Source organism: Venturia canescens, chromosome 8 (assembly GCF_019457755.1).
Source record: "Venturia canescens isolate UGA chromosome 8, ASM1945775v1, whole genome shotgun sequence".
NCBI classification, from domain to species: Eukaryota; Metazoa; Arthropoda; class Insecta; order Hymenoptera; family Ichneumonidae; genus Venturia; species Venturia canescens.
In genome coordinates, this window is record NC_057428.1 from 9,925,217 (window position 1) to 9,952,632 (window position 27,416).

The window sequence follows — 27,416 nt, forward strand, 5'->3', positions numbered from 1 at the left end:
TTTTTTAAATATTTGGCATCGAGCTGGTTATAATATCAAAAATATGGCACTTTAGTCTGAGGTTAAAGAACTATGTAAACTTATACACTACACAAGTAACTTTCAATAAAATTCTTAATGATTTAAATATAAAACATCTATATAAACAAAAAACTCTATTTAGATAAAAAAATTTCAATTCCTTTTTAAAGCGTCAACACAGTCTTTTATTACAACAGTGAGCTGCGAAAATGCCTCGTCTCGAGTTTTTTGACTTTCGACCAAGGTACGAAAAATTTCGTTCCTCTCTTTGTCATTGTCCGCAATTTGTTGCATAGTTTTAGCAAACATCTAAAAAAATAACAATTTTAAAATTTGATTGAAACGACAAATTTGTTAGAAAAAGAATAAGCATATCAGAGACCTGTACTATTTATTTACCTCCATGCACAAAATTTGTCGTTCAGCTAGATCCACAAAATCGTCCCGTGCATCTTGCAACTGTATGCCCAGCCTATTGGGACCTTGAAAATATAACAAAAATTGTACGCATGTTTTTGTACGTTGTGGCAATTGAATGAATGACTATAATCGTACTTACAACGCTTTATGGCGTTTGTGACTCTTCCTGGTCGACTTGGGGTCTTTTGGCGACTTGAATTTTTGTCGGATGCTGATAGTGCATATGATGGTTTCTGCGGACTCGATGATTGACACGGTTCGGATAGAGCAGCTGCTTGAGCGTCTGTTGCTGTTAATGCCGTTTTTTGCTTTTTCACTGATTTGTTTTTTATCAGAAACAACTCAGTTTCATCGGTCCCTTCTAATAGGTCGTCCAGCTGGTCATAATCTAAAATAGAATAGTATATGCTTTGTTCTGCCATCAAAGTAGTTTCAGTCAATTCTGAAAGTTGAAAATTTTACTAACTAGTATAATGGGTGCTGTCACTGATATCACTGTTGCTACGCACTGTCAAGGAATTAGCACCGATTTCCAATATATCTTCATCCCCCTCTGCGAGTAGCTCAATGGCGTTGGCCTGAAATAATTAAAGAAGAGAATCATGTATCGATTTATCAATTTTACTGTTGAAGTATCTACAAACTTTCAAGCTATGAAAGAAATAATCGTTTAAAATACTATTGAAATGTTGACACTCTATTTCTACCACACAATTCAACTTATGGAGTTTGCGAATATTTGCACCAAGAAGGTGGTTACAACTGTTTTCAAAGACATATTATTACCTGTTCTTCTGGGAATGCATCCGGACTCTCAACACCTTCAACGTAATCGTGACCCATTAAGCCCAAAATTTTTTGATCGCGCTCGGTTAGTTTTACAGGAGGACCCGTAACATTTCCTGTTGCAGCTTGATTGGCACGTATCTTTGCCACTTTTTGAGATACCAATGTTTTGTTGTCTCGCCACGTCTATAAAAATGTTTTATATGTACATAATTTAGAGCTGTAGAAAAATCTTGACGGGAAATATTGAAATATCCCTTTCATGTATTAATTATTTTTCAATAAAAACATAACGCTAATGACTTACGGATTTCCATGACTTCACGTCTTTTGTTCTTCCATCGTTCCACATCTGATTTAACTCTTCCGCTAACTTCTCCCATGAAGCGGACAAATCAAATTTACCGTGCAAAGATTGGAATTTCCCTGTAGCAACATGGGGATTCTGTATAAAATAATCGACCATAAAATCGATTTGTGATGAGGTTGCCTTTGCTTGCCTTTTCCTCGCACCTACTGCCGTACACATTTTGTTCCTAAAAGAATATTGAAACCACGTTTGATTGATTTGATGTACTTAAGCAAATATATATAACAGGGCTGTCAATCCCGAGACTCTACCGAGTCTCTTGATATATACCAACTACGAATTTACGGCTGATTGTTCCATTTTCAGGAAAATTCTACCTGCAGGTTGTAGCATCGGATAACAGACTTTTAACTATAAGATAAAATCTAATAAAATTCACCGGGTGATAGAAAACTCGGTCCTAAATACGTATGTATAACCTACAATTCTACCTGTCATATTATAATATATGTATTAAATATTTTCGTTACAAACGTATTTACTTACTGCGATTGTGGAGCTATTGTCGAATGAAATAATTTTTTTACTTATAAATATCGAAAATCACGTCAAAGTACATGCAACAACAAAGGCACCATTGAGATTAAAAACCATGAAAGGCACAAAGAAACACGATTTGTAAACAATGCTTCCCATTCGACGATTACTAGTTATTTATAAGAAGTTACTAAAATGCCGGTGGTTCTCAACATCAACCAACGAAAGATTTTACTATTTCACGTAGTCAACGTCACTTCCGCAAAGGCTTGAAACGTAACGACGACGTTAAATAACGACGTTTCGTTATCGCATTCTGTAACGTCGAGGCAACGCTATTTGGAGTTACGGAATCATACAGTCGTTATCCGTTTGTCGTTACACTCGGCAGACGTCGCTATCGTTACCATAACGTTCCGATTCGTTATAGGCATAACGAGTTACAGAATCCCGCTACAGGGTGGAGATTGTCCGAAAAAACACTAGGGCTCGAGAATCTAGCCTAACGTTAGAGCTTAGTTGCAAACGCTAAGCAGAGATGTCACCACGGTCGTTTCTGTCGGTAAAAAGAGTCAGTCAGCAGGGGTTCTCAATTTTATTGATAATTTAATACAGCACTTAATTTCATGGCTAGTTTTTTAGTCCGGAAACCGTTTTAAAAATAGTGAATGAAGAAAATTTAAGAAATAAAGGGACGATAAATGTTATGTGTGCGTGTGTGTAAATGTGGCAATCGTGTTTTTCCAAGCCCGCTCTTAAAAATTAAATATTTAAGAACCTAAATTAACCTAAATAGATTATTGCTCTCCAAACGCAGCCCTGGTAGCACGTACTGTTCTGTTCTGTATCTAACTCTCAATTCTAAAGTATGGTTTTGCCCAGTGGCCAATGTTTTTCCGAACATCACGTGCATACGTTTAAAACTTAATCTGTTTTACACCCGCACACTGCAAGTATACGGATTTGGAGCTTGTTTGCGGTTGATTTGCGCTAAATTATATCTTAAAATGGAGAATAGAAAAAATACAAAAACACCCAATTTAGCAGCATTCGAGATTATTGAGGTATTTATTTCCTTTAAGGTTATCTATCAGTTGTACGGTCGGTAAAAATCATAGTACACGTTAATTTCAGCGAGGCTCGATATTTCGAGGAAAATATGAGTTTTTCACAGAACATTGCGAAAGTCCTCAAATGCGAATTGTGCTATGGTTTGATGACGGATCCATGCACCAGCACTTGTCCCGACAATTGTAAGATTGTAATCACGTTCACTCTGAATTTTATTTGATTTTTTTCTATCTTCACTTTCGATAAACTTTGTGATTCCAGTTTGTTCGGAATGCATCACTACCGCTCTCAGCACTAAATTCCAGTGTCCTATATGCAAAACACACTTGACACGCAACGGTGTATATTGGAACAAACCTTTGAACGGTGTTGTGGATTAAGTCAGATTATCGATCTCTCAGTCTTCCAACATTGATTTTGGAAATCTAGAAGAGCTGCTGGTGTTTCGAAAACTTAAGGTACAAATGAACGACACCTGAAAAAACTTCATCCGTTAGAGCATAAATCAAGTTTTGGTAAATTCACAACAGGAATCTATGGAGTCAAGAACAACATCGTTATGCCAGAATGGAAGGTTTGAAGATTTGTTAGATATCAGCAGTTCCAAAAGTGATGTTCAGTGTTCGGGTGTCGTTGCCAACGATAGCCAAAAAAGTCTCGAGACCGACAATCTACTCCGAAATATATGTGATGATCCACAGCTATCTCCCTTGATTTCCTTATCAGATGAAAGTAGAGAAAGCATGAAGTTATTGGACCGTAAGAACAAACGTTTACGAATTTAAATGTTCGTACACTGCGAACCTGATAGATGCAACTTTGATGAATGCAATTTCTCCCACAGGTGTAGCGACATATCTGTTGCAACTATCGAGTTCGCAGCGTAATTCTATTTATTTGATACTAAATTGAGATTATTCATGAGAACAATTTTTTTGTTTTCTTACAGACAGGCACCCAGATTTGACTTTGACGGCGAGTAGCCCGTACGGATCAATTGATGATGAAAGAAGTAAGTATTTAGCGTCAATATGCTGTCGCATATCTAGATGAATGAAATGTTTTTTATCATATAAAAAATGAACTTCTTATCATATAAAAAAGAACATATAAAAATGTGTTCTTGTTTTATTAATTATCAACCATAATATTTCAGATCGCAAAAAGAAAATGTGACGTTATATAGGTCTACGAACGTTTTTCCTCACAACTACAAGACCTATTTTTGATAAACTGATTTGCCTTATTTATATTATTCACTAACTATGCGAACGTTTGTTACATTTGTCCCGCACTTCGTAACATCAAACCCCGGCCGGTTCGTTATTACCGCACAGCTATCAAAGGGAATTCGTATATATAACCTACATTATTACACATGATATATAATCACGCAACTGATGATATATTTACACTGGACAATATTCCGCGCACTCTGGTTTAATTCAAAGATTATCTCAGTTGACACTTATTTCCAATCGAACGAAATAATGAAATCTTGAAAAGTTTCGTTGACATATGCATCACGCATTTTTTTATATCTTTTATTTTCACACACAGATCACAGTTTACATTTACGCGACCACTTTTATACCGGTTCAGTATACCACAAGTTTTAACAAAATAAATATCAATATGCACTTCGTTAGATGACGCGAAAATTATTTTTGTTTTCCCACACGCACTTCATAACATCATAACCCCAAATGTCAACATGACGTGAAACTTCAGGTGGTGACTTTCGAGTACTTTCGAGCTCTCGAGCTCCTTAGCTTTCCGCCAAACTTCCTTGCTCTTTTTCTTGAATGTCATTGGCCCAAAAATTCTCTCACCCTTCATTGGTTGCAACAAAATTTCTCTCACCAGGGATTGGTGATCATGGGGGCCAAGGGGCCTATGTTTGTAGCGGTTGGAGTACGCGTATACAGATACGTCAAATCCTGAATGTGTTAGTAACGTTTGCATAATCTTAAGCCCGTGCAAAGTTTTTTCTCAGAAATTACGACACCGAGCATGCTGATTTTGGGCTCATTCGACAGAGAACTTCTTAATTAGCTAAAAGTTCAATTTTCAAAGCCGTACATAACTCATGAGCTTCGCAATTAAAGAAAATCACATGCCAATTTTACTCCCACCACCGCGAATCGTTTTATTCAGAGAAAGTATAGTCTCGACGAGAGCCTCAGGCCAGCTGACGACAGGGCTGTCAATGTACTTGTCCCGAGACTCTACCGAGTCGCTTGATAAAAATGGCATTATTGATGGAAAATATTTTAAAATTAAAAAAAATTTTTTTATTAATATACTTATTCAAACTTATCTTTAAACGTCAAGGTTAATTTCAAATATAAAATAATATATAGTATAGGTAGAATCATGGCGTTATTTTTTTTCTTATTTCAGGGGCATATAGATTATCTAAATTGAATGGCTAGTTCATGTCCATTGTCGTTTTTCCTTAATGCTATCTACTAAAAAATATTCATATTCGCGTTTTTGTACTTCGTGTATTTAAACTGCTGTTTGTTGTTGCAATGTTTCCTGAAGGAGAACATCGACATGGTCGGATGGTATGTCTGATAATACAGATTCGGGTATGAACCCTTCTACTGCGAGTCCGCGATTCAATAGTAGTCGCCGTATGTCGAGGCCGGTGGGTCTATCTACCAGGGTTACTCCTAGTGTTAGTGAGGAGCAACTTCCTCTGCAATGCATGCTTTTCATTCTCAAGGGTCGCCTAGCCAGAAGGGTTTCGAGAAATCTCGTTTCGCTTTCGGCCCAGGGTCCTTCGAATTTTGGCTCTATGTTACACAGATAGACTCGCATGGCCTTGCCCGTCGAAAGAGTTATTGAAGGGGGTAGGGCTCTCAGGTTGTAGGTATTAAATCTTAACACTCCTCCGATATCTACCAAATCTAAAACTGCGAACCCGTTGTTTATTGCTAGAATATTACCTCTTAACCAGCTATCAGCTAATTTAACGGCACAACTTCCTGTTTGGAGAGGTCCTAGCGTACCCATATCGAAAATTGGAAAGTCCTTTAAGAATTTTCCGATGGCCTTTTCCACCTTTGGTACATTCTTCGCTTTGTTCACGTAGAAGTGTGAAGGTGAATAAAAAGCACCAGTGTAAACCACGTATTTATTTCCAATTCTCTTCAACGGCGATTTGATTGGAATTGGAGGGTTCATGATGTTGGTAAAGAGTTGTCAACTCGTTAATATGGTTTTTTTTCTTTTCTTTTATGCGTATACGGGGAATTCATGCGCGTGTTCACGCTATTGTTTTTGCCAAACTTTCCCAGTGGGAATCAGTTTCTCTCTCAGTCAAAGGTTCGAGGCCAAACAAGGATCGCAGGTTAAAAATATCCCCGGGATTTGCTTCGGGGTTATACCATACTAGACTTTTACTACGGGTGTCTTCTTTCCAAAGCTTAATCAACTCCTCTCGTAGTTGGCGTCGTGACTGACGTACTTCCATGGCATAAGCAATGAAAATTACTAGATGTCTTTTTAGATGTTTTTGTATGACACGTGGAGTTGAGTGACCGGTTGAATTTACGTAATATTCTGTGCTAATGGTCGGCATGGTAAATATCCTGGAACAGATCCAGGTGTTTATAATTAAAAATTTGGGAAAGTTAATTGGTCCGATTTACCACGACCTCGCGCCCATTCTCTACATCAACTCTATTAAAAATCCAAGCCAGAATACAATCATCGCATTGATATGGCGTTTGTGATTTTAATAAATCTGTTCCACAAATACTACAACATGCCCCGTAATGTGGGCCTGGCACTAACCGGTGTGTTTTGACCATTTTCCCCGTTTCTTCGGTTTCGTCCGCAGTTATGTCTTGATAGTAATCGTTACAAAAGGTTCTGGCATAGATATCTATGTACTATACAAGAGTTTCTGAAACTGTTTTAACGCATACGCATCTGGATTGAGCAATGCTCTTATAGAATTCGTAATTTTTACCCGGTATTCTGGTGGCAGGGATTTCATATAACCAATCTAACGTTTCTTGTTCGTTTAAAAAATTGAGTTCTGATTCAGAGATATGCATGCTTGTTAAATGTGGTTGATTATATGTTAAAAGGAAAATATTTAATTATTGTTTTGTGATTCAAACGAATTACTGGGTGGTTGACGAATTTATTTTGTCTTCTCGAAGTAGATAGAATTATTTTGGATTATTTGTTGATTTGTTGGTATTTCGGCAACCGTGGGTCGTTTTCGGGTATATTGTCGATTGGATGTTTCGGGGGTAAATCGACTGGAATTAATTTTGTGATGTGAACTTTCGAGGTAATTGTTTTAATGGAAATAATTGATGGTTTTTGATTGAGTTCTTTTTGAATATTTTTAATTTAAAAATAATTTAATTGATATGTTTCTGATCTCGATTGTTGAGCATGAAGTTTCCAAAGCTGCTATTTTCTTCCGGCACGACGACTTCGTCCCATGGTTAGTTAAGGATTTCACGGGCGTGAAAACGTTTCTTCACTTATTCCCGTGTTGGAGAAGGTATGGTGAGCGTGAAACCGTATCTTCACTTATTCTCACCGCAGGAAGGAGAAAGCGTGCAAACGTTTCTGCACTTGTTCTTGTCAATGGATTTGGGTATCAGTTGGGCGTGAAAACGTTTCTTCACTTATTCCCAAAAAGGAAACGAGCGTGCAAACGTTTCTGCACTTATTCTCGTCAATGGATCAGGGTTGTGATGGGCGTGCAAACGTTCTGCACTTGGTCCCGGAAAGGTTTTGTATGTTAGTGAGACTCAACGAAAATTTCATGAAGTAAAGAGGGACGAAAAAAAAAAAAACGAAAAAAAAAAAAAATACATGGAAAGGAAAGCTCTCCTTACGTTATCGATAGAATTAAGTTGGCTTCAGTCAAACATCAATGTTTTTCCTCGTTGATTTTAAAACAAAAATATGACACTTGGAAATAATAATTATCTTCTGTAAAAAAAAATTTTGTTGGAATATGTTGATTATTTTGAATAAATCTCAAATACCTGTAGGCAAGGTTGAATGCTTTGATGGTTTTGATGGTTAATGTCGCGGTTCGTCTAGTTATTTGGAAGGGGTGTGATTTTTTTTTCTTTGGCTCGAATTTCCTAAGTTAGAAGCGACTTGACTACTATACTACCACGAACTTTACTCTGAATTTCTGACGTGACACCACGAAAAATTTTGTTAGACTGAATATTAGTCGGGATTTTCTTTCCTTTTATAGTCAAACCTCATCCCTTCCTTGCGAGTACGATAAGGAGGAAGAAGAAGAAAAGGAGAAGATTTTCTCGTATGAACCAAATTTTCCATACTAATGGAGAGCATAGAGTGAGAGAGATTGATTGATTGATTGATTGATTGTTGTTTATTATGCCTCTGGAAAACCATGGAGGCAATTTAGAACAATAGTTAGATACAATATGGATTACTAATTGCTAATACTTAAAATAATAATCTCTCAATATAATTCTTATATAACAATATGACAATAATGACAATAATGCGATTATATGAATAAGATAACGCAAGATTGCATAAACAGAATACATACATAATACATAATACAGTAAAATACTAATATTATAGCAATTATTATTGACTGAATATCATATCATTGACAAAAGTCCAAATCAATTTGTATTTAGAATTTCAATTATATCATAATCATGATCATGATCGCGATCGCAATCGTGATTGAGGTTGCATTAGTCAATTCAACTACAATACTTCCTCGTGCTCGTAATTCAGATCTCTTTCACATGTAAGGAGATAATCTAATAATTTGTTTTTAAAACTACTAATAGACGAGATCGATGTAATCTCCCTAGGTAGAATCCCATAGGTAACAACCCGAGACACAGAAAGAATTCAAGAACGTAGTGGTTCTATACGCAGGAATGCAAAAAGTGGCACCAGGGCGTCGATCAGATCGCCTAATGTCGGTTTGAATACTACAGAATTGCTCAGATATATAGCTCGGTGCTCGCCCATAGACAACACCATGTATCGCAATCGCTTGGAAGTACTGGCGCCGATTTTTTACGGAGATCCAGCCTAGTTCAAGCCGGGAAGGAGTTATACGTGAATCCTTCCTCAAGTCGAAAATAAATCTCACACATGTGTTTACTAACCGTTGCAATATAAGATTCAATTCTTCGGTTAAGGGATGATAAACTACACAGCAATAATCGACAAGAGGAAAGATAAGCGACATGATAAGTTTCTTGCGCAGCGCACGTGATAGGAGATGCTTGTTAAACTTTAATTTATGAAGCGCTGCATTGACCTTCTTCGAAATTTCCGCAACATGGCTGGTCCAGTCAAGATTTTCATTGAGAATGACTCCTAAATTACGAGCTTCACGCACATAGGGTATAGGTGTATTGTTAACTGCTACAAGAGGTAATCGCTCAATGGAAATTAACCGAGTGCGGGCGTTACTCCCGAACACCATAATCTTGGATTTTCCAGCATTTAACTTTAACCCATTAGTTTGAGCAAAGTCATAAATAACATTTATATCATAACTAATCTTACTGAGAGCATTATTTAACATATTAATATCGCAGGACAAATAAATTTGTGTGTCATCTGCAAACACCATATGATTGGTGTATCGAATATTTTGAGAGATGGAATTTATGAAAATCATAAAAAGTAACGGCCCTAAGACGGAACCTTGAGGGACACCTTGAGATGTTCGACACCAATTTGAGCAATTATTAAAATCATCAACTACTGTCTGACTTCTACCTGGCAAATATGAGTAGACAAATAACCTGACAATCAACCTGACAAATATGAGAGAGAGAGAGAGAGAGAGAGAGAGAGAGAGAGAGAGAGAGAGTGCGAGAGTTGAAATGTTATGTTTATGTATTCGTTCTCATGTAAACAACTCCGTAGTACTTGTAGTTGTATATGTTGAACTTCTGGAGATTTGGGGTATACGATTTTCTAGTGTAGGTGTGGATTTTTATGCTCGTAGGCCCTATTCATTAGTTTGGGGTAGTTTCTCTCTCCCTTTTTTTTTATTAGTTTTGCTGGTACGGCGATGGCATGTGACGCGTTTTCTAAAGAGGAGTTGCGATGCTTCTTCTGGCTCTATATGGTTTCAGTTTATCTAAATGTTTTAAAATTCTTTTTCCTTCTGAGGTTTCGAGTACAGCGTTGTGCCTGTCTAATAATTCTGTAATTTGATAAGGTCCAATGTAACAATTGTCAAACTTTCCTCTTTTTGGTTCCTTTAGTACGTACACCATATCTCCAGGGTTGAAATTTTCGCTATGTACCTTTTTATCATAATATTGCTTCGAGCGGTACTTTGATTTAATTAAAGATTTCGACGCGAGTCTCCTCATTTCGTCGAGTCGAGAGGTGAGTTCACATAGATAACTTCCATAGGTTTCTAATTTCTCGGGAGGGGGAAAAGAACTTGGAGTTCGGGCTATTCTTCCGTATACTAGCTCAAAGGGCGTAAATTTTGTGGACTCGTGTACCGATGTGTTGTATGAAAACATGGCAAAAGGAACAAATTTATCCCAGTCTTCGAATTTATCTTTGTAATGTTTAATGAATTCTGCTAGAACTATGTGGCTTCTTTCCAATGAGCCGTTGGTTTGAGGGTGATAACCGGAAGTGGTTAGATGTTTTATTTTGAAAATTCTGGCTAAATTGTTAAAAACCTTCCCGACAAATGATCTACCTTGATCACTCAGAATGATTTTTGGTGTACCAAATTGAATGATTACGTTTCTAGCTAGAGCGTCAGCTATTGTTTCGGCTTTTATGTCTGGTATAGGGACGGCAATACAGTATTTTGTGAGGTTGTCTTGAACGGTCAAGATGTGTCTATTACCATTTGGGGTTTCGGGCAACGGTCCTACGGTGTCAATGGAAATTTTGTCGAAGGCTTCATATGGGGTGTCCGTGATGATCATAGGTTCACGAGTTTTTATTCTAGTCAATTTTTGTTGTTGACACTCGGGACATGATCTCACGTATTCGGTTACCTCATCTTTGAGATTTGGCCAATAGAATCGTTCTCGAATTCTCTTATACGTTTTTGTAATACCTTTGTGTCCACCCATTAAACTCTCGTGATATTCAGATATTATTTCTTGTCGTATGGCTTCGTCTGGAATTGTTACATTCCCGCGGCAAATTGTAACTGCACACTCACATTCTCCTAAGCATTCCTCTAATAGATCCGCAATAAAGGAGTGGCTAAAATTTTCTAGCATATCTCCCGGTTTTGAAATTCTGAGTGTTTTAATTTGATATTTATTAATTGTGTCCTTAACAGTGAGGAGTACCTCCTTGAGTTCCTGAACCGAATATGTATCAAAATGTTTATTAATTAGTACCGCACTCAGGATTTTGTAGTTTCCTTTGTTTGTTACTAAAACTTGTTTACGCTTTGTCTTTTTGAATTTTAAATCTTGTGGATAAATTTTGTCTGTTTCTATCAATGGTCTTGATACGACCGTCGTGAATTCACAGTCGGCTGATATGAAATGTAGACAATTATTTTTATGATAAGTTAAATTTTCGTTTGTGGTGTTTACTTGTAAGAGGTTGTCGCTTTTGCACATGTGGGGGTAATAAACTCCAGGAATTATGGTCTGGGAAACTGTTCTTCCAGGATTTTTGACTGGTACTTCTTCTGCCACTTCTGGGTTGCTTACTTCAGACTCGCTTTCGGAGTTGTTGAAATTTAGTCGTAAATTTGGTTCAGGTTGCCGGCGGTCTTCTTCTTCGCTACTTATCTCTTCTTCATTTTGTGTAACGGCGGGTGTCGATCTATCCACAGGGTGTCTAAAAGTTATTAATGACTCACGGGTCTTTCCTATTTCATTATCTGCGTCTTCTGATTCCGTATATTCATCTGTTTGCGTACCGCAATCTTTATTTACTTCAACATTGTTTTGATTATTGTCCCACCAATATTGATTTACCTTTGGGCTTCCTTGTATTTCGACTATATTTTGGTTTTTTACAGGGGCGGGTAAATTTTCTGTTTCGGTGGAGGTGGCGTTTTCCTCTAGAGACTCATTAATATCAAATGCGAATCGTAATGCGTCTGTGTAACGCTTCAAAGGTGGAGGTTCTGGGACTTTCGTAGCCCTGGTGGTAATTGTCCTCTTTTCGGCCAGGCTAGGAAAAGCGCTGTTCCGGGCCCGCGCAGTAGGGGGTCTTCGTTCTGTGTCAGAGGAGCCGGAGCTCGTTTTTGTCGATGCTGCCCGGGTTTGAGTTCGAGGGACTTTTACTGTGACTACAGGAGGACCTGTACTAATTATTTTACCGCGTCTGACTTGTTCACCAATTGTACTTCCTGGTACATTTGATTCTTCCAATACGGTAGACAAAGGCTTGTCTTTGCTTGCAGGTGGTTGAATTGTTTTTACTAATAGTTTTGAAGCTGTAGTTTTACGGGGAGCCGTGGTAATCGGTGGCTTTTTGGCATCCGATGATATAGCTAATACCGTGGCATTAGGTACAACCGGGTTCCGTGATAACGCGTCCGCGCTTGAACTAAGTCGCTCAGGTTTGTAACAGAAAGTGTATTCATATTCGCGTAATCGTATCCTCCAACGAATTAATCGTTGAACGGGTAATTTTACTGAATCAATCCATTTTAGTGGTTCATGATCACTGACAAGAGTAAATGGGCGACCATATAGATATGGTCTGAAATGCAATATCGTGTACACGACCGCAAGGCATTCTTTTTCCGTTGTGTTATAATTTCTTTCGGCTGAATTTAGTAATAGTGACATATAAGCTATCGGTTTATCTTCCCCGATTTTTTCTTGGCTTAAAACCGCGCCTGTTGCATAATTTGATGCATCTGTAGTTAAAATAAAGAGTTCTTCGAAATATGGATATTGTAATATTGGAGAGGAACATAAAGCGTTTTTCAAATAGTCAAATCCCTTTTGTTGTTCGGGACCCCATTTAAACTCGACATTTTTCTTTAATAGGTCACTGAATGGTTTAGCTTCTTCGGAAAAGTTGGTTATGAATCTTCTATAACAACCGGCGAGACCGAGGAACTGCCGTACGTTTGTAACAGTTTTAGGGATTGGGAATTTTTCGACCGCTTCTGTCTTTTTAGGGTCAGGCCGTACGCCTCCGTCACTAATTATATAACCGAGATAAATTACGTCGGTGTTTAGAAATTTGCATTTGTCCGGCTGTAAAGACAGTTTCGCGTTACTAAGTTTATTAAAAAGTCGTCAAACCTTTACTTCATGTTCTTCTAAGGAAGTAGCGAAGAGCACGATATCGTCAAGATACACGAATAATTCGCTGTCCTGTAATCCTAAAAGAACTCTATCCATTAAGCGTTGAAAAGTAGCGGGAGCATTTTTAAGTCCAAACGGAATTCTAGCGTATTCGTAGTGTCCGTTAGGTGTGCTAAAAGCAGTCTTTTGTCTGTCTTTTGTTTCCATTTCAATTTGGTGGAATCCACTAGCTAAATCGAATGTAGAGAAATATTTCGCTCCACCGAGTCTATCGAGGATCTCAGTGATGTTCGGCAAAGGGTAAGCATCGCTTATGGTTTTTGAATATCATTCACGGAAATCTATTACCATCCTCCATCGTTTGTTTCCCTTTGAATCAGGTTTCTTTGGTACAATCCATAAAGGTGAATTATACGGAGAAGTTGAATTTACTATGACCTTATTATCCAAAAGTTTATTTATTTGTTTATTAATTTCCTCTTTATGAGCAGGGGGAAATCGATACTGTCTAATGGTCACTGGTAGATCGTCAGTAATGGGTATAGTATGTTTTATTTCTGTAGTAGCGGGCAACTTATCGCCAGGTGAATGGAACAAGTGAGGGTATTCTTTTATTATTTTAAGAACGTGTTGTTTTTCTTCTGAATTTAAATGATCTAAGCGGAGGCTTTCGCGTATTCTTTCTTCTCTATTAGCTGGGTTTTCCTCAGTACTTTCATCACTTCCATAATCAAAGAAATCTTCTGAATCGTAATATTCGAATGGAATTAATTCTTGAGGAGGTACATCAATTTGAGCATCATCTTCATAAGCGTTTATCGCGTAAATATAACAGGTTCCATTTTCGTTTGTGACGACTGTGTTTCCCATAAAAATATTTTCCGGAGTTCGAATTCGTGGAAGAAATCCCGTTTTTAAACTTGGGTTATTTACTTTAATTGGGACCTTCATGCGAGTCCGAGCTTTCAAAATAAATGATGTTCCTTCGTCATCTTTTGTTACATTTCGTATAGTGTTTGGATTTTCCCTGACGTTTTCGGAGTCATTCTCAAACGGTATCGGGTTTATGGGTTTCGAGGTGGTGACGAGTGTGTTATGGTGAAATGATATCTCAGCCTTTTCGTTTTGAAGAAACTCGATTCCTATAATTCCGTCCGCGGGGATAGCAGTGTTTTCGTTTAGCACTTGAAACTTTGCTGGTTTATCGAATAACGTTAATTCGGTCGATCCTAGTGTATGGATTTTATCTGGTGTTATCCTGATAATGTTAAAAATTCATTGATCCGCAATGATGCATCTGCGTTTTAATGCTTGTAATTTAACAATATTTATATCGGCTTCGGTATCAATCAGAAAACGTCCAAAACCGTTTTCGAGTTCGGGGGCTCGTAAAGTGATTTTTGGGGAGCGTTCTTGTCCGCTGGTCCATCTAACAAATCTCCTGCCGTGAGGAATTTCACGGCTGTGGGACGCGTGGCTTGAGGGTTGCTCGTCGATGCGTCCGCTCGACGGGCGTCTTGCGAGTTTAAATTATCTGAAGTGTTGTTGGGTCGAGGAGATACTGGTCTCATGTTTTGAAATGAATTTTCACGTTTATAAAAAGGACTAGGATACATCGAGTGCGAAGGGGAAAAATTCTGTGGGTACTCACTGTACGGAGGGTACATGGGAGGTCCATATGGAACTGGAGGATAATATTGTGGTCCATAAAATGCGTTTGGTGGGTAACCATAGAAATTTCTTGGTGATTGATTTCTATTTTGGAATCTTCGCGATGGGAAATTTTCGCGTATTGGTCGTTGTTCACGAGGCGGTGTTGTGTCGCGGCGAAAAATTCTATTGAAATTTGAATTTTTGTTACCATAATTGTTTTCACGATCTTGAAAGGATACTCTACGATACCCATTGTTGTTATTAGAATTATATTGGGGTGTGCGATCTTGTTCTGATTGAGCATATCTCAATGAATTCGAGTTTCGAGCATTTGCTCCTTCCATATCTCGTTCTATGCGTTGTACGACTCTAAACGCTTCCTCGAGTGTTTGGGGATCTTGTACGCTGATGGCGTATAATAAATCGTCTGAGAGGCCTCTTTTGAATGACTCTAGTGCTACTCCGTCAAGCATGGGTAGCATTCGGGTAGCCTCAGCTTCTGTAAATTTGTCTTTTAAAGCGGCAATGGCGCTGGTTCGTAATCTTTTAATTCGTGTATAATAATCGAGCACTGTTTTATCACGTCTCAATCTAACTGATTGAATTTCTGCACAATAATAAGGATATGATTTCTTGGGTGAAAAATATTCTTTTAAGGCTTTCGATAAGTCTTCTACCGACTCTATGCTTTTATCAACTACCGCGTCGCGAGCTGTTTCTTTGAGTTTCGAACAAACTCCCTTGAAAAATGACGTTTTTAGGCCTTCAGGCACGAACGTAAAACCGTTTTCTACGTCTTCTATAAATGATTTGAGGGGCATATTCTTCCCGTTAAAACTTGGCACATGTATGAGTGCCTGTTGTAGAGCCATACACTCGCCCATACTTGTGAGCATAGCATCAGTAATAGCTTGGTGATGCGTAATATTTGCAAGTTCTGCCATTGTTATATATATTTTTTTAAATTATTCACTTCGAATAACTTTTCTTTTATTTAATTAGATTTCCATTAATTTCGTTAGTTAAGATTTGTAATTAGAAAATTTTGATAATTGTTAGTCTTCATTTCATCAGTGGTAACAAGAATAAAGCGCTCAGCGTACTAAAAAGTATCCCACCGCTGTCACCAAATTTTTATCTGTCACGTCCGGAGGGGCGTGAAGGAAAGGTTCGGGTATTTGAACGTCGAGCGGCAAACGTTATGTCCCATTGACTTTTCCATTCAGCAATGTATACGCAGAGCGTTATTATATAGATATACTCGTTATGAGTGTCGTGGGCGCACGCCGATAGACCTCGAGAAGTCTTGCTTTATCTTGATTACGACTGAGGAAAGGGAATTAAAGGTTGTGAATAAAGAGATCTAGGATTCTTTATACACTCTTTAATGAAAACAAAGGGTTAGTAGAATTACAAAAGTGGAATAAGATAGAGAGATCTAGGATTCTCTATATATTCCGATATTAAAATGAAATGTTAGTAGAATACAATTGAAGGATACAAACTTGATGAGATATATTGTTAAATGCTTTACCGGAGAGGTGTCTTTGATTACTTCGACTCGTTGTAGCTTACTTGTCAATGTTGAGTTACGCGGATAATCGGAAATTATTATAAGTCCGAGAAGCGGACGTTCGAAATTATTCTAAGTCCCAATCTTGAAAAATGGACTTTAACTTTAATAGAAAGTCTCGACTCGCTCTCTTCTACAGAAGACCCGGAGTTCGGTCAGAGTTTAAGTATAAGACGGCTAACCGAATGACAACCGAATTACTGTTAACAGTATAATCGTGACTCTAGGTACGGAACGGACTGCCACGAAGATGAGAAATCTCGCCCTTTTATAGGAGCCAAAATCGGAAATTAGTGGGGGAAACGGAAGTGTTTTAAGCCTTTTGAATTCTCAGATCTAGTTTAGGGGAACTGGATGTGTCATCTTCGTAGTGTTGTTTTCGTGTAGTGTCAGGGTGGGGCTTTAAGTTTATGGCCTAAGCGTCTTGGGTCCAAGGGTCGCTCGGTGGTTTGTTGTGTATACAGGGTTTCGAGTGTCGATGCATGGGTGTGGTCGTCGTGTGCCGTGTACAGATGAATGACCTGATTATATATATCAATGGCTAAGGCTCGAGTGGGAGCGCTTATAAGTTCGGTAGTTGATTAATCTAATATCAATTATAATATAATTAAACAAAAATTTACGTCGGTTGTGACATTCTATAAAATCTTTATAAAATTCCTATAGATTTTTTGTAATTGTATAATATAATTTTTTTTTTAATTCTATAAAATCCCAAAGTTTTCTCCTTTATCTTCGTCCTCGATTTAGGCTGGCAGCGATTTTTTGACTACCCGCGGCGAGCTTTCGGTAAAAAAAAAATTTGAAAATAAGTTTTCAAATAAACAATTGTAGGAATTTTTTTTTACTAATGCCACTAGATAATGAAATCAATAAACATCAAAAATATGTGCAAATAATGCACAATCTTTTGATGACATGAAAAAATAAATAAGTTATATGTAGTATCTGGATTTATTCCAGTAAATGGTAGTGAGGAGGTTGTGAAAAGTAAGATCAGCGAGGAGAGTTAATATATTTATTGAAAAGAACTTAAGGAAAGGCTACAGGATGCGGACACGTCCGCTCGGTTCGGCACTCTGACTAACTCTAACTTATTTTTTAGCATTCCATTCTTTGCAAACTACGCGACATCTGTTATTCGTCTGCCCGTGCATCCTTCTTTATTTTATGATTTTACTGTCGCCGAGTGACTTGAGTAGTCGTGACGGGAAAAACCTCGGTCGTCCGTTCCATTTTTTCTAATATCCTAATCCTTAATTTACGACTTTGCTCAAGTACTACACTCACTCATGCACTCCCTTAAAATGAACTCTTGTCTCGATATTACATATATTTTCAATGCGTTAAGTTACAAAGTTCCGAGAGATTGCGATCGATACAAAAAATTGAATAGAAATTTATAAACTTCGAATATTTTACGAAGCTATGTAATTATTTTATTATTGAAAAAACAAATTTTGAAAGTTTTCGAAAAGAGTTCGCAATCTTATCGCTCCTGTCAAGTGTCCCTGGGAGCGACTCGCTTAAAAATGAATTAAGTCGCTACTGCGACTCTAGATATGAAATCTAAATCTCCGTAGCTGCTTTTCTTCTCAACTCTGAATTTTACTACTAGTTTAAGATTCCCTTTCCTCGTTCATTTGTAGGTGTTCCGGTCTTCCGACGATGGCCGACGCCATGTGTATCGCCCTCGGGCGCGAGAATTCCGTCTGGATGAACGCTATGTGGTGGAGAAACAATGGAGTGGTCGGATATCCGTTGGGTTTTGGGGCTGCATGTCGGCGGCTGGAGCGATGGCTCTATGCGAAATCCCAGCAAGAATGAATTCTGGGGATTACGTCAACGTTCTTGAAAATACCATGCTCCCGGCCGCCAGAGCTCGCTGTCCACTTGATCAGTACCCACGTATCCAATTTATGCAGGATAGATCTGCGGTTCATACTTCCCGTGAGACGATGAGATGGTTTGACGAGCATCCAGACGTCACCGTAATAAATTGGCCCCCCAAATCACCAGATTTGAATCCGATTGAGAACTTGTGGAGTATGTTTTATTAGAATTTACTTTTATTTTCCTAGATACTTGTGGAGCGCATCGTTAAATACGCGGAATATGTTATTGGCCATAAAATTAATTTGAATGGAAATTCCTAGACCCCTCATAGGTATCATGGTTCGAGAGTGGGAATCTGGTGAAGACAGAAACCGGGACGCTCTCGTGGCACACGTGTATCGTGTTTGGCGAGATATCGAGGCGAGGGAAGAAATTTCCCTCAATCTCGTTAACTCGATGCCAAACCGCATGCGGTGTGTCATCGAGAACAACGGATTATGGATCCCTTACTGAGAATCCTTCCCTGTAAGCATCACTATATCTTTGGAAATTTCATACCATTTTTACATACAGAAACCTTAACCGGTAACATTTATAGCAAAAACAGAAATTTTCAATAAATTTTCTTACGATTTTATCTTATTACAGCAAACCAAGTGTTATTCCACAAGTTCTCAAGCGGATGCAACTTCAGAAATTTAGTTAGCCATATTATTATTTGGATCACCGGACGCTCGTTAAAACATGCATTTGTTCTCAAAGATGTGACTTCGCAACGATCTTTCATGAATTCGATCCGTAGATGCTAATTACTCGGAAAACCAGTTGTGGTGATGGCAATAACATATAATTTTCTAGAAAGTCAACGTAATCTTCGAATTTTTTGTTTTTGATTGTTTAGCACCAGAGTTCCAGCAGCGAATATGCATGTCTAAAACCCAGCGAAGATTCAATGGCTTTATTCGTGAACCACATAGCGTTTCTCCAGTGAAATAGTGGTAATGCGGCCTCTCAGACGTGAGCGCTGTTCCGTTCACCATTTTTTCGGATAGCTGATAACGAAGCTGAATCGAAAAAATAACTCCAAATAACATTTTCATTCATTTTTCAAAAGTAAGATGGTGGAACATAAATTTTACTTCTAATTCGGTTTAATTCCTCGTATTTTTTGAGTTCGGGGTGAAATGCCCATTTATATTTTAAATTTATTTTGACGCAGTCATCTCTTTTACATGAAAGTAGGACATCCCTTTATTAATAAATGTGTAACTTCTCCCTTTCATTGTTCCAGTTTATAGAACGTTCTGGATCTCTCGAATTCCTCAAATTACCGAATATGGCGATAAAAACATATTTTTCTGTCAAATAAAAAGTTGTTAAGTATAAATCTTTTCTCGACTCTGTTATTTATTACAATTCGCACCTGTTCCTGTTCCTGTTAGACCTCTAGGAGGTTGCTTCCAGCTAATTTTCCTTGAAGGAGGATGATTGTATTCGGTATTTCTAATGTTTTTTATTTTTGAAAATTTTTGGAATATCGGATTTTTTGAAAGGTCCTTGTGATTAATATTGGAAGAAAATAACAATAGTATATTACACACCTAGGGCAGGAAAATAAGGAAAGTCTCAGATCACATGTAATTGTCGACCGAGGCGAAGCCGAGGCTGACAAACATGTGGTCTGAGGCTTTACTTTTTCCTGCCCGAGGTGTGTATACGATTTTTCTGTCCGACGTAGGCGGAATGCGGCAACTTCGGCCCGGAGGACAGAAAAGTTATTTGTTTAACGGTTTCGAAATGCGAACTTTATGATAACGTTTTTTCAATAAAACTAAGAACGCTAAGTTCCATTTACAAGTTCACAGATACTTTCTCAACGTAATGCAGCCAAATCTCTTGAAAAATGTGATTTTTCTGTATTTTTTGCGATATCCTTTTGCCGTAAAGAAAGCCACGACGTTTACTCTCTTTCAAAATCCAGGAAAAACTAGTTTTTTTAATGAAATTTAATGTCACAGGTCAAAATTCATATGCCAGCGAAAAACTGAAATTCTCACATGATTTTTGGTTCATTAAAAATTAGAGGAACGTAAGTATCAGAAGAAAAATCCTCATTGACCTGCACAAATCCAAGGAAAATTTCTCCCTTTCAATATCCGGAAAAAACAAGGTTGTTTAATGAAAATTGAATATCACAGGTCGAAATTAATATCTCGGCCGAAAACCGGCTTTTTCCCGGGATCTTTGTTCATGTCATAATTTCCGTCTTCGTTCTTGTCTTTATTTGTGTCTTCGTTCCAGTCTTCATGTCTGTCTTCGTTCATGTCTTTATTTCTGTCTTCGTTGTCGACTTCCTTTTCATCGTCCTTGTTGTTTTCATGCTACTCTTCGTTCTCGTCTTCATTCCTGTCTTTGTTCATGTGTTTATTTCCGTCTTTGTTCTCGTCTTCATTTTCGTATTCGTTCTGTCTTCATTTCCCTCTTCGATCTTGTCTTCATTTCCGTCTTCGATTTTCTCTTTATTTCCGTCTTTATGCTCGTCTTGATATCTGTCTCCGTCCTTGTCTTCATTTCTGTCTTCATTCGTTTCTTCTTACCTGTATTTTTTCGTCTTCATTTTTTTCTTCGTTCTTGTCTTTATATCCGTCTTCGTTTTTGTCTTTATTTTTGTTTTCGTTCTCGTCTTCATTTCCGTCTTCGTTCTTGTCCTCATTTCTCCTCCTCATTTCTTTCCCTGAGATAAGTCTCGAGTTAAGACTCACCCGCTTCAGATTTCTTCAGATTTTCGGAAAAGAATTTTTCAGAAATTTGTTTTTGAAATTTTTGAAATAATTTTAATGTTTATTACAGTGAAAACGCAGAAAATGTTCCCTCTGAATATTTTACCACGCGCCTTATAATTCCCGAGTTAAAGCGATTTTAAAAATTAGCATTTCGACGAAAATTGATTTCCAAAAAATCTCCACCAAAAATTCTAAAAAAATTCTAGCGAGTACAGAATGATCGAATACATATTTTTGCCCTCCGGATAATTTCACCAAAACCTCATAGTTTTGTCGTTACGCCGTACTTTCTAGAAACGCTATTTTTTCGCAAAAAATGGGATAACGAGGCGAAAAAAAATCGCACGCAACTTTTTAATAAACGAAATTAAAGCTAGTACTCTCCCCTTTACGTTTTTCATGGTAAATATCTATGGAAAAATTTTCTACGAACCGTGCGCGCGATTGTCAAGAGCCAAAAAAAGGTTGAAAAACGGCCAACTTAAAAAGCATGTACCGGAGCAAGAAAAAGTTGAAAAAGGTTTTATAAGAGCACAAATTGAAGCTACGTGTATCCCCTTTAAAACCGCATTCGCAAAATTTTAATAACTTTGTTTTTGATTGAACAATCTAACTTTTAGTGCATCAAGAAATTTCAACTAGCGCCCCCATACTTTTGATCGGGAGTGTATAATACTAAACTTTTTCAAAAACAAATTCAAAGCTGAGGCTTGTGCCTTTGAGGATTCGCTAGCAGAATTCAGGACAAAGAATTTCATCTCAAAACGCGGTCCAGTTGAAAACGAATAAAATAAAGCCAAAAAACGAACGTTATCAAAATAACATAATACAAAAATGTCGGTTTTCCACGAACGGAGACAACTCCAAAGGCGAATTTTTGTTTTCTATGTCAGATTTTTAGGCTGTACAAAAAGCGGTGGCAATTGGATTCATCTCCTTAAACGAATACGAAAACTTAACGGCCTCGAACCCTCGCTATTCGTATTGAGAACAGAGATTGCTCGATCGTGTTAGAAAAAATCTCGAATTTTCAATAATAGAGACGATTCCGATAGATAATGCGCTTTCTTCGTATAGTTTTTGGTTTGCTCCGATCGTACAAGCAATGATGACAATTGGATTAACCTCCTTGAATGAATCACGAATGCTCAGTAAGCTCCGACACTCGTTATTCGATTTCAGAACAAAGGTTGCTCGATGATGTTCGACAAAATCTCGATTTTTCAAGAATAGAGACGATTCCGATAGAAAAGGCGCTTTCTTCGTATAGTTTTTGGTTTTCTGCGATCGTACAACCAACGATGACAATTGGATTAACCTCCTTGAATGAATCACGACGGCTTAGTAATCTGCAACACTCGTTATTTGATTTGGGAACAGAGGTTGCTCGAACATGTTAGAAAGAATCTCGATTTTCCATTAATGGAGAGGACTCCGATAGAAAATGTGGTTTTTTCGTTTAGTTTTTGGCATGCTTTGATCGTACATCAAACCATTACAATGGATTAATCTCTCTCAATGAATAACAAAGGCTCAGTGGCATCAAACACTCGTTGTTAGACTTGAGAACAGAGAATGCTGCACCAAATTCGGAAAAATGTCGGTTTTCCACGAACGGAGACGACTCCGATGGCGAATTTTTGTTTTCTATGTAATTTGTCAGATTTTTAGGCTGTACAAAAAGCGGTGGCAATTGGATTCATCTCCTTAAACGAATACGGAAACTTAACGGCCTCGAACCCTCGCTATTCGTATTGAGAACAGAGATTGCTCGATCGTGTTAGAAAAAATCTCGATTTTTCAATAATAGAGACGATTCCGAAAGAAAATGCTCTTTCTTCGTATAGTTTTTGGTTTGCTCCGATCGTACAAGCAATGATGACAATTGGATTAACCTCCTTGAATGAATCACGAAGGCTCAGTAAGCTCCAACACTCGTTATTCGATTTGGGAACAAAGGTTGCTCTACCAAATTCAGAAAAATGTCGATTTTCCACGAACGGAGACGACTCCGATGGCGAATTTTTGTTTTCCATGTAATTTGTCAGATTTTTAGGCTGTACAAAAAGCGATGACAATTGGATTCATCTCCTTAAACGAATACGAAAGCTTAACGGCCTCGAACCCTCGCTATTCGTATTGAGAACAGAGATTACTCGATCGTGTTAGAAAAAATCTCGATTTTTCAATAATAGAGACGATTCCGATAGAAAAGGCGCTTTCTTCGTATAGTTTTTGGTTTGCTCCGATCGTACAAGCAATGATGACAATTGGATTAACCTCCTTGAATGAATCACGAAGGCTCAGTAAGCTCCAACACTCGTTATTCGATTTCAGAACAGAGGTTGCTCGATGATGTTCGAAAAAATCTCGATTTCTCAAGAATAGAGACGATTCCTATAGAAAAGGGGTTTTCTTCGTATAGTTTTTGGTTTGCTCCGATCGCACCTCAAACCATTACAATGGATTAATCTCTCTCAATGAATAACGAAGGCTCAGTGGCATCAAACACTCGTTGTTCGACTTGAGAACAGAGAATGCTGCTCCAAATTCGGAAAAATGTCGGTTTTCCACGAACGGAGACGACTCCGATGTAGAATTTTTGTTTTCTATGTAATTTGTCAGATTTTTAGGCTGTACAAACAGCGCTGACAATTGGATTGACCTCCTTGAATGAATGACGAAGGCTCAGTAAGCTCCAACACTCGTTATTCGATTTGGGAACAGAGGTTGCTCGATCGTGTTAGAAGAAATCTGGATTTTCCATGAATGGAAAGGACTCCGATAGAAAATGTGGTTTCATCGTATAGTTTTTGGTTTGCTCCGATCGTACAACCAACGATAACAATTGGATTAACCTCCTTGAAGGAATCACGAAGGCTCAGTAAGCTCCAACACTCATTATTCGATTTGGGAACAAAGGTTGCTCTACCAAATTCAGAAAAATGCCGATTTTCCACGAACGGAGAGGACTCCGATGGCGAATTTTTGTTTTCTATGTAATTTGTCAGATTTTTCGGCTGTACAAAAAGCGATGACCATTGGATTCATCTCCTTAAACGAATACGAAAGCTTAACGGCCTCGAACCCTCGCTATTCGTATTGAGAACAGAGATTGCTCGATCGTGTTAGAAAAAATCTCGATTTTTCAATAATAGAGACGATTCCGAAAGAAAATGCTCTTTCTTCGTATAGTTTTTGGTTTGCTCCGATCGTACAAGCAATGGTGACCATTGGATTAACCTCCTTGAATGAATCACGAAGGCTCAGTAAGCTCCAACACTCGTTATTTGATTTCAGAACAGAGGTTGCTCGATGATGTTCGTAAAAATCTCGATTTCTCAAGAATAGAGACGATTCTTATAGAAAAGGGGGTTTCTTCGTATAGTTTTTGGTTTGCTCCGATCGTACCTCAAACCATTACAATGGATTAATCTCTCTTCATGAATAATGAAGGCTCAGTGGCATCAAACACTCGTTGTTCGACTTGAGAACAGAGAATGCTGCACCAAATTCGGAAAAATGTTGATTTTCCACGAACGGAGACGACTCCGATGTAGAATTTTTGTTTTCTATTTAGTTTTTGATATTTTTAGGCTGTACAAAAAGCGGTGGCAATTGGATTCATCTTCTTGAACGAATACGAATACGAGACTTAACACCCTCGAACACTCGCTATTCGTTTTGTGAACGAAAATCGTTTCACTAAAGTAAAAAATATCTCGATATCTCAAAAATGGGCATGAGTCCAATACAAAATCTGCTTTTTTTGAATGTTTTAGATATTCTTCGGCCGTTCACCAAAATAAAATAATGAAATTAGTTCTCTGCATGATTATCGATGTCTCGGTGCCATCAAACACTCGTTATTTGACCAGGAGAAGTAAAGTGTCTCGCCTGTGTGCAAAAAATCTCGATTTTTCAAGAATGCAGATGAATCCAATGGAAAATGTGGTTCCTTCTCATATTTTGCGCTATTTTTTGTCCGTCCAACAAACTATTTTAATAGATTCCTCTCCTTGCATAAATAACAAAGGCTCGATTGACTCGAAAACATGTTATCCGACCTGAAGGCAAAGATTGCTCCACCAAAGTAAAAGAAATATCTATTTCTTCAAAAAGAATACGATTTCGATGCTACGTAGTGTACCGTGGTGTATTCTTCGGTATAGACAGAGCAAAAATCGTTGGAACAGGAATTTACCTCTCCGATTACATAACGATGAACGTTTAGTCGCCTCGAACACTCGCTATTCGTCTCGAGAACGGACACCGTATCTCCATACTCAGAAAAATTTCGATTTCCCATAAACGGAGACGAATCTAATGCAAAATATGGTTTATCCCGGTAGTTTTTAATATTTTTTGACCAAACCGAAGATGACGATGAAGAATAATCCGTCACGGAAAGTAGTGGGAAGCAATCTTCTACGGGCCTTGCAGGAACAGGAAAAAGTGCAAATAGAAATAAAGAACCAAGACATAGCAAGATTGATACGGAAAAACTTTTTATTTATTGAATTGTTTATTGATTTTTTATTTATTGAAATTTTATTTACGTGAATTTCTTTTTTTTTTAAATATTTTTCTTTCCTTCGTTTGAGAATCCACAAAAGTCGGGTGATTGAGGAGGTGCGAAACGTGGAGTTGTATTGGAAGCGAAGAGATCCCTTGATGTAGATGGTTCCATAGACTGCACCAACGAAAGAGAGAAGTGACACATTTATTAACAGTGGGATCACCCATTTTCATGTGGAAGAGATGACTTGATTAAAAATACATTTAAAATCAAAAATTCAATTTGGCCCCGAACTCGATAAAATTTAGTAGAATTGAGTAGAGTTGGACAAAAATGAGAGGTTCTATGATCGTACTTTGAAAATTCGAACGAAGATATTATTCTTAGAATTCCTATTTTGGTTCTAGATTTGTTGTTAGCCATCCGGAAATATTCCCAATTACGAAAATACCCTCCCTTGGGACGTGATAAAAAATATTTCGTTGAATGCCGATACGTAATATCATTTTCAATTAGTTTCTACTAGAGATTCCAATGGCCTGATAGCAATGATGATTTCAAACTGTTCGTGTTTATCGATATTACGAAATAAATTAAACATTCACCTGGTCCTTTTCTCTTCCATCATTCGCATAAACTGCTGATTTCATCTTTTCATATTGCGCAGCTGCATTTCCAATATCGTAAAAAGTTTTACTGTACAAAATGTATATTTCTTCCATATCCTTATGGTAACCTTCAAGTTTAGTGATCGAATAAGAGGAAATACCTATACCCTTGACCCATATTTATTGACTCATAATGAAAATGGGTCAAAGTATGCATGCAATTCAATACAGGAGAAAAGAAATGAACATAATACTTACAATTCACTATTTTCGGTTCGTTTTGAAGTTATTTTCCGACTACTGATGAAATCGTTCAAGAAGTCGCTATTCTTGCTTACAAATTTCCTAATGTAATCACGCCTTTTATCAGGTACCGGCCAGTCATACACAGATTTAATGATCCCGTCAATGTCTTGCGAGTTGAACGTCCGTGGATTTTTTCCATTTTCATGAGACGTAGCAATCGCAACAACTACGCACCCAAAAACTTCGGGAACATTTTTAATATTTTTATCGAATTTCTTTATATTTGTTCGATCATAGCTTTGAGACGACATATTGTTCGCTTGAACACTTCAACTCAACTGATCAGTTATGTACTTTACAATGCGGCGGAGTACCGAACGGACACACCGACCCGACACTCTGCCTTCTTCCCCCCGTATCTTGTAGGAGAGGAGAACATCGGTACGGTGTCCTCGGCTCGCCCAAGAAATGGGGGGGGGGGGGGAGGGAAGATGAAAAGTGTCTAGTTGATAGGTGTCAAATTGACACCGTATGCTAGAGTCGACGACAATCTCTTTCGTGAATTCCTTATCGATTCCTCACTGGTACCGTGTGAGGAGATCATGTAGTTAGTAAAATGTTATGTGATACCAAGAAAGGCATGCAGAAAACAAATCCCCCATTAGTCTCTAATATTCTTTCGCTGAAATGGAAAAGAACAACCGCTGGATTTATCTTCCTCAAAGCTATCAAAAACCGCATATTTGGGTCACAAATTATATCGATTCACCAATTTTGAAATGAGCCTG

The 27,416-nt window shown here is 37.9% G+C and overlaps 2 protein-coding genes across 3 annotated transcripts in view; one reads left to right on the plus strand and one right to left on the minus strand.

The window, feature by feature from the left end:
* LOC122414764 (putative nuclease HARBI1) overlaps positions 1-4,159 on the plus strand; it is a 38,398-nt gene extending 34,239 nt beyond the window's left edge. The window contains exons 10-12 of the transcript XR_006261812.1: positions 3,407-3,603; positions 3,676-3,904; positions 4,095-4,159. The gene's annotated coding sequence lies outside the window, so the exon portion shown is untranslated. The remainder of the gene's footprint in view (positions 1-3,406; positions 3,604-3,675; positions 3,905-4,094) is intronic.
* LOC122414762 (uncharacterized) lies at positions 1-26,966 on the minus strand. 2 transcript variants are annotated; one of them, XM_043426334.1, is made up of 7 exons: positions 2,084-2,416; positions 1,535-1,763; positions 1,228-1,413; positions 908-1,019; positions 581-829; positions 421-503; positions 1-330 (listed from the first exon to the last, which is right to left on the minus strand). In XM_043426334.1, exons 2-7 carry the CDS (start codon positions 1,754-1,756, stop codon positions 175-177), a joined length of 1,008 nt encoding a protein of 335 aa, XP_043282269.1. In that variant the 5' UTR covers positions 1,757-1,763; positions 2,084-2,416; the 3' UTR covers positions 1-174. The 2 variants fall into 2 exon arrangements, with proteins under 2 accessions (XP_043282269.1, XP_043282268.1); XM_043426333.1 differs by lacking the exon at positions 2,084-2,416 and adding an exon at positions 26,641-26,966 and having other exon boundaries at positions 106-330.
* Positions 26,967-27,416: the final 450 nt, after the last annotated feature.